The 16,100-nt window shown below is 46.8% G+C and overlaps 1 protein-coding gene across 1 annotated transcript in view; it reads right to left on the bottom strand.

The window, feature by feature from the left end:
• Positions 1-7,317: 7,317 nt before the first annotated feature.
• Positions 7,318-16,100, bottom strand: part of PTAFR (platelet activating factor receptor) — a 27,382-nt gene continuing 18,599 nt past the window's right edge. Inside the window, exon 2 of the mRNA XM_077775672.1 lies at positions 7,318-11,181. Coding sequence (XP_077631798.1) covers positions 10,108-11,136 — 1,029 coding nt within the window. The 5' untranslated portion in view covers positions 11,137-11,181 and the 3' untranslated portion in view covers positions 7,318-10,107. The remainder of the gene's footprint in view (positions 11,182-16,100) is intronic.

Raw genomic sequence — 16,100 nt, 5'->3', positions numbered from 1 at the left:
TTGCCGTTTTAGCCATTTTTAACTGTATGGTTCAGCTGCCTCAAGTATATTCATGTTGTTCTAAACCATCACCACCATCCATCTCTAGAACGTTTTCATCTTCCCAAACTGAAACGCCAGACCTATTAAACAATAACTTCTCATTCCTCTCCTCCCCAGGCTTGGTTCTCACCTCGCTACTTCCTGTCCCTATGAATCTGACTACTCTAGGCACCTCCTGGAAGTGGAATCACGCAAATATCTTTCCTTTGTGTCTGGCTTATCTCATTTATCATAACATCTTCAAGGTTCATCCATGCTGGGGGCGCCCGGGTGGCTCAGTCAGTTAAACAGCCAACTTCGACTCAGATCATGATCTCACAGTTCATGAGTTCAAGCCCTGCATCAGGCTCTGGGCTGACAGCCCGGAGCCTGGAGTCTGCTTTGGAGTCTGTGTCTCCCTCTCTCTCTGTCCCTCCTTGGCTCACGACCTGTCTCTCTGTCCCTCTCAAAAATAAATAAACATTTTAAAAAAAATTTTTAAGGTTAATCCATGCTGCAGCATGTGTCAGAATCTCCTTCCTTCTAAAGGCTGAATAATGTTTTATTGCATGTATACCCATACTTGGTTTATCCATTCACCCTTCCTGGATACTTGGGTTCTTCCCACCTTTATCTGTTATGAATATTGCTGCTATGTGCTTTGGTGCCCCATCCCCACTTTTAAGGAACTGATTCATCATTTCCTTCCAAATGCCAAAATCCCCTGACTCATGCATGTGACAGCTCTTCTCAAAACGTTCTCTGAATGCCCTTTAGGATGACCCAGGAAGTTAAACAAGAAAGCCAGACGAGTCATACTGTTTTTCTTTTTCATGGTTTCACATTTCTAAGGAAAATTCAGGGTTACACAATATGAACTTCGTGAGCAGGGGCAGGGAGACAGGGGTGTTGGCCTGTGTAAAGGATGATACAACCTATCTGGACAGGACATGACATTTGCTGGTACTTTGTCCACGCAAGGCACTCTTCTAAGTGGTTTTAAATCTTCAAAACCATCCTATTATGTCAACCATGTATTATGTCATCCTCTTATTCCCATTTTACAGATGAGGAAACAAAGGCCCAGAGAGGTGAAAATCACAGACCAGGTGAAGCCAGAAATTGGACCCTGGCAATGCAGCTCCAGAGACCACTTTAACTTTTTAAAATGTTGTTTTGGGGTGCCTAGGTGACTCAGTCAGCTGAGCGTCCGACTTTGGCTCCAGTCATGATCTCATGGTTCATGGGTTCAAGCCCCACATCGGGATCTGTGCTGACAGCTCGGAGCCTAGAGTCTGCTTCAAATTCTGTGTCTCCCTCTCTCTCTGCCCCTTGAGCTCTGTCTCTCTGTCTGTCAAAAATGAATAAAACTGCTTAAAATTTTTGTAATTTCTTTTAAATTTATTTTTAAGAGAGACAGAGCGCCAGCTGGGGAGGGGCAGAGAGAGAGAGGGAGAGAGGGAAACACAGAACCAGAGACTACTTTAATGATCACTATGTGATACTGTGCAGGCTCTGGAGTCAGAATGGGATGTAAAGTCTTAACTCACATGGCTAATGAGTACATGATTACGAGCCCATTAGTAATCTGAGAGAAATTCAAACCAAAAACAATACTCTACTTAACACCTACCAGCAATTTGAAAGTTGGACAATGCCAAGTGTGAGTGGGAACTTGGAGACAGAAACTCTCGAGTAACTGGGTGTGAGCATAGACTGGTCCAGCCATTCCAGAAATGATTTGACAGTTCTAAGTTCAATTACATAGGGGTATAGCCTCTGACCCAGGAAATTCTCACACTGCTCCATAGGGGGGCATCTGGAAGGCTCTCCTCACAGCATTGTTTTCAGAAAAGGGAGAGGAAGACCACCTGTGTCCATTGTCAGTGGAACAGGTAAGTAAAATGTAGGCGCACACGATGGAGGGCCAGGCATGAGTGGCCCGACATGCTCACTTCAACATGGCTGAATTATAAAAAACAATGCCGAGTAAGAGAACAACGAGATGCAAAAGAAGGTCCATAGCCCAATTTATGTAAATCATACCTTTAATGTAGATTTGAAAAGAATACACACAGAAAATAACACTACATTTTCCACGGGTACATACAAAGTCAAAGCCTTCTTGAACCCTCTAGAGCTGTTATGGGAGGTGAGACTCGGGAAAGGTGATGACAGAATATGACGGGCATTCAAACAGAAAAATGCACAAGAGAAGCGTCTTGCAAAATGCAGGTTTAAAAAAAAAGGATCTATGCTTCCACAGACATAAAAAGGATGAGATCGTGGGGCGCCTGGGTGGCTCAGTCGGTTGAGCATCTGATTTCGGCTCAGGTCGTGCTCTCCCGGTTCCCAAGTTTTAGCCCCGCATCAGGCTCTGTGCTGACAGCCCAGAACCTGGAGCCTGCTTGGGATTCTCTCTCTCTCTCTCTCTCTCTCTTTCTCTCTCTCTCTCTCCCCCTCCCCCACTTACACTCTGTCTGTCTCTCTCAAAAATAAAGATTTTTAAAAAAGAATTTGTAAAATCAAACATATATATCTATATATATAAAGGATGAAATCATGTCATTTGAGACAACATGGATGGACCTAGAGGGTATTATGTGAAATGAAACAAGTCGGACTGAGAAAGACAAATACCATATTATTCCACTCGTAAATGGAATCTTAATAAAATGAATAAACAAGCAGAAACCAGAATCAGATTTATGAATACAGAGAACACACTATGGTTGTCAGAGGGATGACTGAAGGGTGGGGTGTTGGGCAAAATGGATGAAGGGGAGAGGAAGATACAGACCTCCAGTTATGAAATGAGTAAGTCAGGGGAATCAAAAGCACAGCATAAAGAATACAGTCAGGGATATTGTAATAGCAATGTAATGGGCCAGATGGTAGCTATACTCGTGGTGAGCACAGCATAATGTATAACCTTCTCAAATCACTAAGTTGTTCACCTAAAACTAATGTAACATTGTGTGTGATACTCAATTTTTTTTAAAGAAAGGATCTATACATTCCAGTCTACCAAGGCAGTGCTCTGTGACCCTGGATAAGTCATTTCCCTCCTTGGTACTTTTTTTCTCATCTGGAAGATGAAAGATATAAGCCCTCATGTGCCGTGTCATGAAAATCGTCTACAGGGGCGCCTGGGTGGCTTAGTCGGTTAAGCGTCCGACTTTCGTTTAGGTCATGATCTTGCGCTTCCTGGGTTCGAGCCCCGCATCAGGCTCTGTGCTCTCAGCTAGCTCAGAGCCTGGAGCCTGTTTCAGAGTCTGTGTCTCCCTCTCTCTCTGACCCTCCCCTGCTCAAGCTGTCTCTCTCTCCTAGAAATAAATAAAACACTGAAAAAAAAAAAGTCATCTACAGAGAAAGTCAAGGGTGCTGGAATGAAAAGTGAATGGCCTTTGGAACCAGGCTGACCCAGCTATTTACTGTGTGGCCTTGAGAATCCCTTAACTCTTTAAGCTCCTGCTTTAAATAAAGTGGTCAAGGCAGGCTTCACGGCAAAGGGGACATTTGGACAGTCTGGGCAGAGGTGAGGGAGTGAGTCGTACAGATAGATATCTGGGGGGACGGGTGGCGGGGGTGGAGAAGTAATTCAGGCAGAGGGAAGAGTCAGTTTTATCCACAGGTGACGATGTGAAATTCCCCTCACAGTGCCTGGCACACAGTAAGTAGTCAGCAGCTGCCGCGTGCTCACCCCTTTCTCTCCTCTTTTGAAGATGTCAGGATCTAGGTGACCACTTAATGCACCTCCTAGCTTTAGCGACCGTGACAGTCTGGCTTTGGAAGTTCTTTGAGACACTGCATTCATGTACACCATCTACCTGCAGGACCGCTCCTGACTGACCACAGGAGTCTCAGTCCAGGAAAAAAGCCATTGCTTCCGGGGCTTGAGCCTGCCTGGGGAGCCCAAGAGCCCTCAGAGAGGAAATTAGAAACAGCAAGGCGGGGTCCTCACCCACTGCTGTTCCCCTCAAGAGATCTCTAGCCCAGCACACACCGAAGGCAGGACAGTGCCTATAGGGGCTCGGGAGAAGGTATAGTCTCATATAGGGGATGAGAGAGGGAAGGGACCCATATTTACTAAGGCAGATCTGCGTTTTGAATATTATTCTGTCACTTACTAGCTCTTTTCTGAGCTTCTCCAAGCCTCAATTTCCCCATTTGCAAAATGTGCATGAAGAGACCAATTCTGTACAGAGGTGATAAGAGCTCAGTGAGATAAGACTTGTGAAAGTGGCAAGCAAACATCTGAGCTCAACAAAAAGTAAGTCTTCTTCCTTTATACTAAGTGCTTAGGAGGCAGCTGCCATCTCGGTCAGTCTTTATTTTATTCACCTTAGCACAGTGACGGGACCAAAATAAATGCTCTATAGGTATATTTTTGGACAGTTGGATGAATGGATAAATGGATGGATTGATGTGAAGAACAAAGGCAAAATTGAAAGAGAAAAAAATTAAATTTCCTTACAACTTACAACCCATTGACAAGTACTTACGACAGGCAGAGTGACCTTCCTCCAGGAATTCAACTGCCCCCACGATGATACTTTACTGGAGGCAAAAGGCAACCTTAGGTTGACATTAGCCCACCCTAGGGGGATGTTAAGGAAGATGTTAAAGATGTTAAAGAAGATCCTGTAAGTCTTCTTTAACAAATAAAAATCCCTTTGGAGGGGCACCTGGGTGGCTCAGTCCATTAAGCGTCCAGCTCCTGATTTCGGCTCAGGTCATGATCTCATGGTCATGAGATCAACCTCCGTGTCAGGCTGAGAGCATGGAGCCTGTTTGGGATTCTCTCTCCCTCTCCCCCTACCCCTCACCTACTCATGCTTTCTCTAAAAAAGAAGGAAATAAATAAGGCATAAATAAAAATGGGGCGCCTCTGGGGCGCCTGACCGGCTTAGTCGGTTAAGTGTCCGACTTTCACTTAGGTCATGATCTCGCGGTTCATGGGTTCGAGCCCCGCGTCGGGCTCTGTGCTGACTGACAGCTCAGAGCCTGGAGCCTGTTTCAGAGTCTGTATCTCCCTCTCTCTCTGACCCTCCCCTGCTCATGCTGTCTCTCTCTCTCTCTCTCTCTCTCTCTCTCTCTCCTAGAAATAAATAAAAATATTTAAAAAAAAATGGGGCGCCTGTGTGTCTCAGTTGGTTGAACTTCCAACTTCGGCTCAAGTCATGATCTCACAGTTCGTGAATTTGAGCCCCACATCAGACTCTGTCCTGACGGCTCAGAGCTTGGAGCCTGCTTTGGATTCTGTATCTCCTTCTCTCTCTCTGTCCTTCCCCCCACTCACACTCTGTCTCTGTCTCTGTCTCTCTCTTTCAAAAATAAACAAACATTAAAAAAATAAAAATAAAAATCCCTTTGGAAACTTCCTTTATCTCTACCCCCTCAAGACATATGTTAGCAATCATGTTCTAAGCATATGGCCCACCGATCTACATCTGAAGGGTGTCATGACTAAGATTTTACTAGACAGTTGTAAATGACCTTATCCTAACAGCAGCTAGCCCCTCAAGGTCCTGGAAACCTTGCTTCCAAATTCCTTAGAGACTTACCCTATCCCCAACCCCCTCCCAACTTGAAAGTATGTAATCCATCATTCCTCATAACCCCAGTGCAGCTCTTTCTGCCCACAGGTCCTGTCCCCGTGCTTTAATAAAACCACCTCTTTTGCACTGAAGATATCTCAAGAATTCTTTCCTAACCATTCATTCCCCGGACCCCAACATTTCACATTAGATGGATGGGTGACTGGGTAGGAAGGAGGATGGCTTGCTGGCAGGAAGGACGTCAAGGGAAACGTGATTTGTATTCCAGCGATACTAAGTCTGCACAAAAACCAAGTGTTTTACAAGAGGGTTTTGTTATATCTGTAGCTTTAGGTCTCGAACACAAGTATAGCACAGATAAGTAAAAATAAGCATAAACATGCCCAGCTCTAGTCAACTGCGCCCTATGCTTATCACTCTTGTGTCTGTGGCTCATCTTGATGAGGTGAAGGACCATTCCTTGTCTACACCAGCATTCTCCAACTGAGATCACTGGCGTGAAGCTGAGGTCAGGGCAGGATGGAGCCTTCCTGATATGCCAGATGGCTTGGGAATCCTGAATGGTGATGTTTCATCAAAAGAATTACAACTTAGCTTTTCCCAGAATCTTGTCACCAAGAAGGAAAAGACACAGGCAAGCCGCCAGCTCTGTGCTCACTGCAGCTTTGTGCCATGTAATTTCTGCAACCACTTAGCCCCTCAGAGTCTCATGTTTCCCTTAGTGAGATGAAGGGATTGGACCCTCCTAGCTCCAAAATGTTCTGATGTTCTGATCATCTGAAAATCCCTGACATTTCTTTTAAAATATGGACACGGAACTTTGAAAAGATATGTATTAAATTCCTTCCCCATCTACCTCTCAAGAGTCTCCCTAAACCCTTTCTTCTTTCTTGCTTGCTTGCTTGCTAGCTTTCCTTTTTCTTCTTAAGCAAGCATTTAATGGTGGTCAAAACGAAAGTATACTTTCAAGGTGAGAGGGTGCACAGGCCTAGAAGTGGCAACTGCCTCCTTAAACCCTTTCAGAACAAGTGCATGTACATGTTACAATGTCTGCTGGTGCTCCACCCTGGGGAGGCAAGCTTCAGAGACAGACAGACTTCAACTCTAGACCTTTTGTGAGAAATTGTGATTACATAGTTAGATTCAGATACTGCCCCCAGGATCTGAAAGACAGACATTGAAACAGATAAACTTCAAAAACCATAGTAGGTAAGACATAAAAGGGGCACCTGGGTGGCTCAGTCGGTAGGGCGTCCGACTTTGGCTCAGGTCATGATCTTGCGGTTCATGAGTTTGAGCCCCACATCAAGCTCTGTGCAGACAGCTCAGGACCTGGAGCCTGCTTCGGGTTCTGCTCTCCCTTTCTCTCTACCTGTCCCCTGCTCACACTCTGTATTTCTCTCTATCAAGAATAAATAAACATTAAAAAAGAGACATAAAAAAGTTGGACCCTCCCAGCCCTAATGCTAGAAGAAGGAAGCCAATTGCCTTCCCTGGAGGAATTCAGGAAGGCTACCTGTAGGAGGTGTTCTGGGCATGGTGAAGAAGAGAAAGTATCTGAAAAGAAGGGTCACAAGCAGGCAGAAGTCGCAGGGGGGTAAAGATGGCTCTGCTCAGAGTGGTGAGATGAGCAGGGCTACACCCTAAAATACTTCTCCTGGGCCATGGGCGGGAGCCAGACCCTGGCCTCTGTGTTGGGGGAACTTTCTGAGAGAAGCAAGAAGACAATCACAAATTACCATGTCAGAACTGTCTGACTTAATCTTTATTGAGCACCTACTGAATACAGACCCTGTGCACTTTGTACACGTCACAGCCAGGTTTGCTAAAGCCTGCCATGCCAGCCAGTGGGGCATCAGAGGGGCCTGAAGACAGGACACATTTTTATCTTAAGAGTTACATTTTATGTTTATGTTCATCTCCTGTGTGTGGCAGGTGGCATTCATTCGCACTTATAAGTTAGTCATAAAACATGCTTTTCAATAGATTTAAGTTTTAAGGGGCACCTGGGTGGCTTAGTCGGTTAAGCGTCCGACTTTCGCTTAGGTCATGAGCTCACGGTTCGTGGGTTTGAGCCCCGCGTCGGGCTCTGTGCTGACTGCCAGCTCAGAGCCTGGAGCCTGTTTCAGAGTCTGTGACTCCCTCTCTCTCTGACCCTCCCCTGCTCACGCTGTCTCTCTCTCTCTCTCTCTCTCTCCTAGAAATAAATAAAAATATTTAAAAAAAAATAGATTTAAGTTTTAAAACGTGACTCAATTCAGGGGCGCCTGGGTGGCTCAGTCGGTTGAGTGTTCAACTCTTGATTTTGGCTCAGTTCCTGGGATCGAGCCTGTTGGGCTCTGCACTGAGTGTGAAGCCTGCTTAGGATTCTCTCTCCCTCTCCCTCTGCCCCTCCCCTGTGCACGAGTGCACTCTCTCTCTCAAAAAAAAAAAAAATTAAAAAGTGACTCAATTCAGAGAAAAATATTTATGAAGTAAACATACAGATGGATGGTACATGGATATTGAAAAGTTGTGAGGGGGGCACATCAATGACTGAAACTCAAGGACCACGGTGCTTTAACATCCAAGCATTTGTCTCGTTTGGAGATGAGCTGCAGGTCACAGATACTCGTTCAAACAGGCTTAAGCAAAATAAGAGAATGTATCCTGACAAGGGACTCTCACGGGACCCAGAGGAAGAAATGCAGATGTTGTTGGGCTTTGAGAAGGGCCTGGCCTGGAGGAGGAGGGCAGCAGGCCCCAGCAGCACCGGACCCTCCTCTCTCCAGGCTTCTGGTCTCCCTCTGGTCTCTGCTTTGCTCTGTGCCTTTGCATCTTCTCTCTGTGCAGTGCGGGTTTCTCCAATATGTTCCTGCGGTCGCCCACCCTCCCCCGCCCCATCCCGTACCCACAGACAGACACACGCACGTAGACAGGCACACACGCACGGCTCCAGACTGGTATGTGTGACTGGCCCACCTGGAGCCAGACACCCACATCTCATCCATTCGACTCCCATCAGAGGATCAAGGAGAACACCTTCTCAGACAAAGGAAGAATCTGGGGATGAGCAATCACCCTGACCAAGAGGTATCTGTCTCAGCATTCATGGTTCATAACACCCCTATGAGGTAGGAAATGTAGCTTATGGTTCCGCGGCAGAAAGTGACAAAGCCAAGACTATAAACTGGGTCTGTGTGTCACAAAGCTCAGTTATGGGGCACTACCCACCTACCCACCATCAGCCAAGTTCAGCCCACAGCTACCATCCCAGACCCGAGCAGGTTCCTGGCCCACTGTGAGGCATTTATCAAAATCAACCCGATAGACAGGAAATAAGGATTTCACTTCATGAGGACTGGGGCTGGAAGGGAAGGAGATGTCTCAGAAGGATCCCTGGGCTCTGGAAACCAGGGAAGGCTCCCCCAAGCCCCTGGGTCTGTGGCTGCCAGATTCACACACAAGGGCGCAGGGTGTGAGAGGAGACTCATTTGAAAATATTTACTGAAAATCATAAGCAAGCATCTAGAGATCTTTGAGAGAATCTGACACCTCTCTTCTGCACCCAGAACACAAAGTGCCTGCTGCCCCTTGGGACTATAACTGCTCCTCTCACCTTCTGGAAGCTAAATTAGGAGGGGTCCCCCTCAGAAAGCAGGCTCCTGCCACTGTGGAGGCCTCACCCTCGCACAGGTACTTCTCAGCCGAAGGCCCTTTCTCACGGTAGCGTCCAGGCGGCACGGTGCCCGCCCTGGATGCCCCAAACTTGGCTTTGAGGGGCCTTTGCCCGCCCCCAGTGGGTAGCTGTCTCACAGAAGGTACTTCATCAGGGTTCACTGTTGAGACAGGATGCGGCAGTTGGGTCTCTCATGCTCCCACAGAGCTGACCCAAGCCTGAAGTGGGGCCTGTACAGAGACGACCAGCTCCCCACCTTTCACCTAGGCATGCCTGATCTTCTCTAGAGCCATACAGGGCAGGTCGTTGGATGAGGTAGAAAAGGTGCCCCGGAGCCCCTTCCCCCAAGAAGTGTCACAAAGACCTTGTGCCTCGGAATGAGACAAGGTGGCAGTATCCTAGCTCAAAGTCTTTGCCAGAGATACTGCCACACAGCCAGGGGAGTATCTCCTTCCCCAAACCCCATTCCTGCCATTATAATGATAAAGGAAGTGGTTGCCAAAAAGTTCAGGTCACACTGGCTTGGGCCGCTGCCCTGGTAGGGTGAACAGGGTGGCTCAGAATCTGTCTGCCCCCAAGGCCTGACACTGCCCGCAGAGCCATCAGACTCAGGTACTCAGGACTAGGTCACCAGGCAATGTTATTATGGCACGTGTCCAGAGGTGCTGGCGGGCACACTGAAATTCTGGATTTCCCAGCAGTCTGGACCTGCCATCACCCCCACCTTAGGGAGGTAGCCTCCACACTTAAAGAGTCACTCGTGCCCAGGGAGGAGGTGCCCAGACCACAGCAGGTACCCTTTCATCCCCCAGGTCAGCGGACGCCCGTGGAAGATAAGCCTCTGAGCCTGGCCCCAACGATCAAGTACTAGTTTTTGAGACAGTTGGCAGCGACCTGGCTGAGCGGCATGACCACGTCAGTGCCCGTCTCCGAGGTCGCCCGGGAGCACTTCCGGGTACTGCGCATGCTGTAGAACTTCTCAGTGAGGTGCTTGCGAAACTTCTTGGTGAGGAAACAGTAGATGATGGGGTCCAAGACGCAATTGGTGCTAAGAAGGCAGAGGGTGACCTGATGGGCATCGTTGATGGCCTGGTGGAAGTCGCCGTTCTGGAAGTCCAGCTCAGCCAGGGTCCAGGGCAGCTGCACGATGTGGTGGGGCACAAAGCAGATGATGAACACAGCCAAGACCGTGCAGACCATCCACAGCGCCCTGCGCTTGACTTCCGCGTTGCGCTGCAGCTGCACCGGCTGCCTGAGCAGCCTGTGGATGATGACCAGGTTGCAGAAGAGGATGAGGAGAAAGACCAGGAAGAAGCTGAACACGAGGAAGACATGAATAACGAGGACGGGCACGCTGCCCTTCTCGTAATGCTCAAAGCAGCGGGTGATGTTGCCAGAGCCGGTCTTGTTGGGTACCACGTTGGTGGAGTCCAGGACGAAGAAGTAGGATGCAGCAGCCACAATGGCCACCCAGATGACCAGGGACACGGAGATGCCACGCTTGCGGGTGGTGGCCTGAGCTGTCTTGATGGGCCGTGTCACCGCCTGAAAACGATTGTAAGTGATGACAGCCAGGAAGGCCACTGAGCAGTAGGTGTTGATGAAGAAGAAGCAGCCGGCCAAGTTGCACAGGAATTTGGGGAGAATCCAGTTGCCCTCATTGTAATAGTAGGTGATCCACAGGGGCAGGGTGACCAAGAAGAGCAGGTCAGCCATGGTGAGGTTCACCATGAAGATCTTTATCTCGTTGAGTTTCTTGGAAGGGTACAGGCAGGCAAAGACCCACAGCACATAGCTGTTGGCGATCACCCCCAGCACGAAGATGATGCTGTAAACAATCGGGAAGAGGGTATATCGGAACTCTGAGTCCACACGAAAAGAATCCTTTGCCTCCATCGCTATGTGTGGAAGGGACTGCTGGTCATAGAATCCTGCTCAGGCCTGGAAGATCACACAGGAATTCTGGTTAATGAAGGATCCAAAAGGAACTTTCTTATTTAATCAGTTTCAACACTCTCATTTTGCACATTTAAGAAACTCTAATATCGGTGATCGCTTCCAATTAATTGGCAGTAATTTTTTCTGCATCAAATAATAGTGGGGTTTTGTTTTTGTTTAGTGTTTATTTATTATTGAGAGATGGAGCGTGAACATGGGAGGGGCAGAGAGAGGGGGAGACACAGAATCTGAAGCAGGCTCCAGGCTCTGAGCTGTCAGCACAGAGCCCAATGCAAGGCTCGGACTCACACAACATGACCTGAGCCCAAGTCAGACGCTTAACCTACTGAGCTGTCCGAGCACCCCAATGGTGTGTTTTTAAAATGAACAGCATCTGAGATTCGGTGAACTCAGTGGCAACCAATGACAAGAATGGCAACAATTCTTGTTCCATTTTATTCTTTGATTTAGTTTTTGATCACCTATTCTGATGATAAACTATATGAAAATTTATATTATAAAATGTTTATTTTTCTAACAACTTTTAAATATTTTTTCTTGATGAAATTTGAAACAGAAAATTTGGTGGTAAATGTTCTGTATCAAGAAATAATTTATGGGGCGCCTGGGTGGCTCAGTCAGTTAAGTGTCCGATTTCAGCTCAGATCATGATCTCACGGTTCATGGGTTTGAGCCCCGCGTCAGGCTCTGTGCTGACAGCTAGCTCAGAGCCTGGAGCCTGTTTCAGATTCTGTGTCTCCCTCTCTCTCTGGCCCTCCCCTGCTCATGCTTTCTCTCTCTCAGAAAAAAAAAATTTTTTTTTGATTAAAAAAAATTTATGGGGATGTCTGGCTGGCTTGGTGAATAAAGCATGCAACTCTTGATCTCGAGATCAGTGAGTTTGAGCCCCACGTTTGGGGTAGAGTTTAGTTTAAAAATCATAATGATAGGAGTGCCTGGGTGGCTCAGTGGTTAAGTGTCAAGCTCTTGGTTTCAGCTCAGGTCATGACCTCACAGTTCGTGAGTTCTAGCCCCACATTAGGCTCCACACTGTGTGGAGCCTGCTTAAGATTCATTCTCTCTCCCTCTCTTTGCCCCTCCCACCCTCTCCCTCTCTTTCTCTCTCTCTCAAAATAAATAATTTTTAAAAATTATAATGATAACAATAATAATTTATGTGTTCATGCAAAATCTAGAAAGTACAGAGAATTCTATTTGGGTGACCCAAATATGAAATATTAGCCAGTCATTAGAAAGAATGAGTTATATCTAATTGTACTGACATGGAAAGTTGTCCCTGGATAATATTAAGTAAAAAAAAATTTTAAAGATTGGTGTGACTCCATTATATATATGTATATGACAGCTAGAACATGATCTAGAAGGATATGCCTTCAAGAGTTGACAGTGGTAAGTATGGAAACTTTGGAAACATGAGATGGACTTAGTGCAAAGTTTATATATTTTATGCTTCTTTTGTTTGAACTTTTTAGGAGCATTTATTGTGCTAGTAATTTTTTTTTAAATTTTTTTAATGTTTTATTTATTTCTCGGAGAGAGAGAGACAGCGTGAGCAGGGGAGGGTCAGAGAGAGAGGGAGTCACAGACTCTGAAACAGGCTCCAGGCTCTGAGCTGGCTGTCAGCATGGAGCACGACACGGGGCTCGAACCCACGAACCGCGAGATCATGACCTAAGCGAAAGTCGGACGCTTAACCGACTAAGCCACCCAGGCGCCCCTGTGCTAGTAATCTTTAAAAGTTTAATGAGAAAGAAAACTGGGGCGCCTGGGTGGCTCAGTTGGTTAAGCGACTGACTCTTGATTTTGGCTCAGGTCATGATCTCACGGTGGTGAAATTGAGCCTCGCGTCATGCTGAGTGCTGTGCTAGGTGTGTAGCCTGCTTGGAATTCTCTCTCTCCCCCTCTCCCTCTGCCTACTCCCCCGCTTGCACACTCCTTCTCTCAAAAAAAAAAAAAAAAAGAAAAAAAAAAAACAAAAAAGAAGAAAAAGGANTGTAGCAAGCATTCTATAAACAGTAACTGCTCCAATGGCTAGACCCTTGCCCCAAATGGCACAGAATTAAACAGAGGCTCACTCTTCAGCCTTTGTCGAAAATGATGTTATTTAAGTGAGCTATTGCAAACAGGATTCATGAATATCAAAGATGGGACTTAAAGACCCCACCTTGTTGAATGTCTCCCTGAAATCCACAGCCTCCTCCTTCCACAAGACATAGTCAACACTGATAATGATGGTCTTGGGACCACACTTTGAGAAGACTCCTCTGTATCATCCACTGTCATCTCTGCCATGTTTTGGACTTCAGGGTAACTGACCCCTGAGTGGGCACGAAGAAACCTGCCCATTTAAGGAGAAGGTGGTTCTCCAGTATTCTTAATAATACTTACTTTTTTGGGGAAACAGACTCTTCCAGCATAGTTGACTCCTCATCCCCCTCTAATCCAAATCTATCTTTGCTTTGCTTCTGAGGAAAAATGAGACCAAAAAAAAAAAAAAAAAAAAAAAAAAAGAAAAAAAAAAAACAAAGAAGAAGAAAGAGGAAGAGGAGGAAGATTAAACTAACCATAATCCCACTACCCAAAGTCTGGTGCATTTTCAACACCATCTCCACCACCATCCACTCTCCATCACAACCAGTTGCTCTCTCCTTCTTGTTCCTCCCACTGTGTTGCCACCACATGAGCCTGGAAGTCTCTCTGATGTTTGTGTTCCCAGCTGGGTGGAACGGAGACTTGGGGGATGGGGGAAGCGGTTAAGCAAGGCCCAAGGCTCATCATCTATCAGAGAACAGTGAGGAGAGCACAGACTTGGGAGTAAGACTCTCCTTTGGAGCCAGACACCCTGCTAGGTGCCTGCATGCGCTGCTTCACTTGAGTCTCACAAAAGTCCTTTGAGTTAGGAAGTAAAATTCTCATTTTACAGAGTCGGAAACAGTATAGGGTGTTTATGTGATTTGTTCAAGGCCACACAGCTGTTCAGGGATCTCGAAACCAGCTCTGTGCTCCTTTGTTCATTCACACATTCCTCCACCAAATAGTTCTGAGCACCAACTGCATGTCAGGCCCATTGCTAAGCACGGGGGAGGCTGGGTGAATGTGACTGAGCGGCCCTCAGGGAACTTACAGTCTCATGGGGGAGATGGACAAAAGCAACGTAAACAAACATAGTTGCTTTACAAAGAAAACGGGGTGCTGTTATGGAGAATACAAACAGATATACTTAGAAAAGAGGTGATGTTTCCTTTGAGATCTGAAAGAGGAAGAGTGTTCCAGGCAGAGGGATCTGCATCGGTCTAAGACTAAGGCAGGAAAAAGCCGGGTAGTTTATAGGAACTGAAAAAAGGGGCACATGATGGCCTTCACCCTGATCTCTAGCTGCGACTCCACCCTCATCTCCTGCTATCTTCCCACCAGGCTCCAGTCAAAGTGGACCTCCCTGGTGGGTCTTCAAATGTGCTCAGACCTTTCCTACGCCAGCCTGCAAGCATACACCCATGCTGATGCCTTGAACCCTCTTTCCTAACCACGGACCACTTCCGCCTGGCCATTCTAACTCATGCCTCAGACCCTAATTGAATTTCACTTCTTCAGAGAGGTCTTCACCAGGCCAAGTCAGGTCCTGCCTCAAAGCTCCCTGTTCTTCTTTGTAAATCCTAGAGCAGTTGTGATTACTTCGTATCTGTGTGATTCGTAACACTCTCCCACCTGACCTTAAGCACCAGGAGAGCAAGGAACTTGTCTATTCAGCACTATTCGCAGCAGCATGAACCAACAAATAAAAGAATGGGTGAGAAGCCTAGTTGGTTACAACCATCTCTGGAAGCTCTGGAGCAGTGGAAACACTTGAAGAAGCTTTAAAGATACTTACAGGTGAGTTTAAAGAAACAACTTGTTCTAAAAGCAGAAATAGACCCATACATAGAGAGAACAAGGGGCAGTGATTGCCAGTGGGGGGAGGGGTAGGCAAAACAGGTGAAGGGGAGTGGGGGAATTCAGGCTTCCAGTTATGGAATGAACAAGTCACAGGAATAAAAGGTACAGTATAGGGAATATAGTCAACGGTACTTTAATAGTCTTGTATGGTGACTGATGGTAGCTACACATGGGGTGAGCATGGCAATACATAGATGGTTGTCCGATCACTGTGTTGTACTCCCAAAACTAATGTAACATCGTGTATCAACTATACTTCAAATTAAAAAAGAAAAAGATGGGCGCCTGGGTGGCTCTATCGGTTGAACGTCTGACTTCAGCTCAGGTCATGATCTCATGGTTTGTGAAGTTCGAGCCCTGCATCAATCAGGCTCTGTGCTGACAGCTCAGAGCCTGGAGCCTGCTTCAGATTCTGTGTCTCCCTCTCTCTCTCTGCCCCTCCTCTGCTCGTGCTCTGTCTTTCTAAATAGATGATAGATAGATAGATAGATAGATAGATAGAATGTCCTTGGGGAACCTAGGTGGCTCAGTCAGTTAAGCGTCAGACTCCTGACTTCAGCTCAGGCCGTGATCTCATGGTTTGTAAGTATGAGCCCCGCATTGGGCTCTGCACTGACAGCATGGGGCCTGGTTGAGATTCTCTCTCCCTCTCTCTCTGCCCCTCCCTCGCTGGTGCTCACATGCGTGCAAGCTCTCTCTCTCTCTCTCAAAATAAATAAACTTTAAAATAAAGAAGTAAGTAGGGGCGCCTGGGTGGCTTAGTCGGTTAAGCGTCCAACTTTTGCTTAGGTCATGATCTCGCGGTTCGTGGGTTCGAGCCCCGTGTCGGGCTGTGTGCTGACAGCCAGCTCAGAGCCTGGAGCCTGTTTCAGAGTCTGTGACTCCCTCTCTCTCTGACCCTCCCCTGCTCACACTGTCTCTCTCTCTCTCTCTCTCCTAGAAATAAATAAAACATTTTTAAAAAATTA

The sequence above is a fragment of the Crocuta crocuta genome, unplaced genomic scaffold (genome assembly GCF_008692635.1).
Source record: "Crocuta crocuta isolate KB4526 unplaced genomic scaffold, BGI_CrCroc_1.0 scaffold127, whole genome shotgun sequence".
In the NCBI taxonomy this organism is placed as follows: Eukaryota; Metazoa; Chordata; class Mammalia; order Carnivora; family Hyaenidae; genus Crocuta; species Crocuta crocuta.
This window is presented reverse-complemented; position numbering and strand designations above follow the sequence as displayed.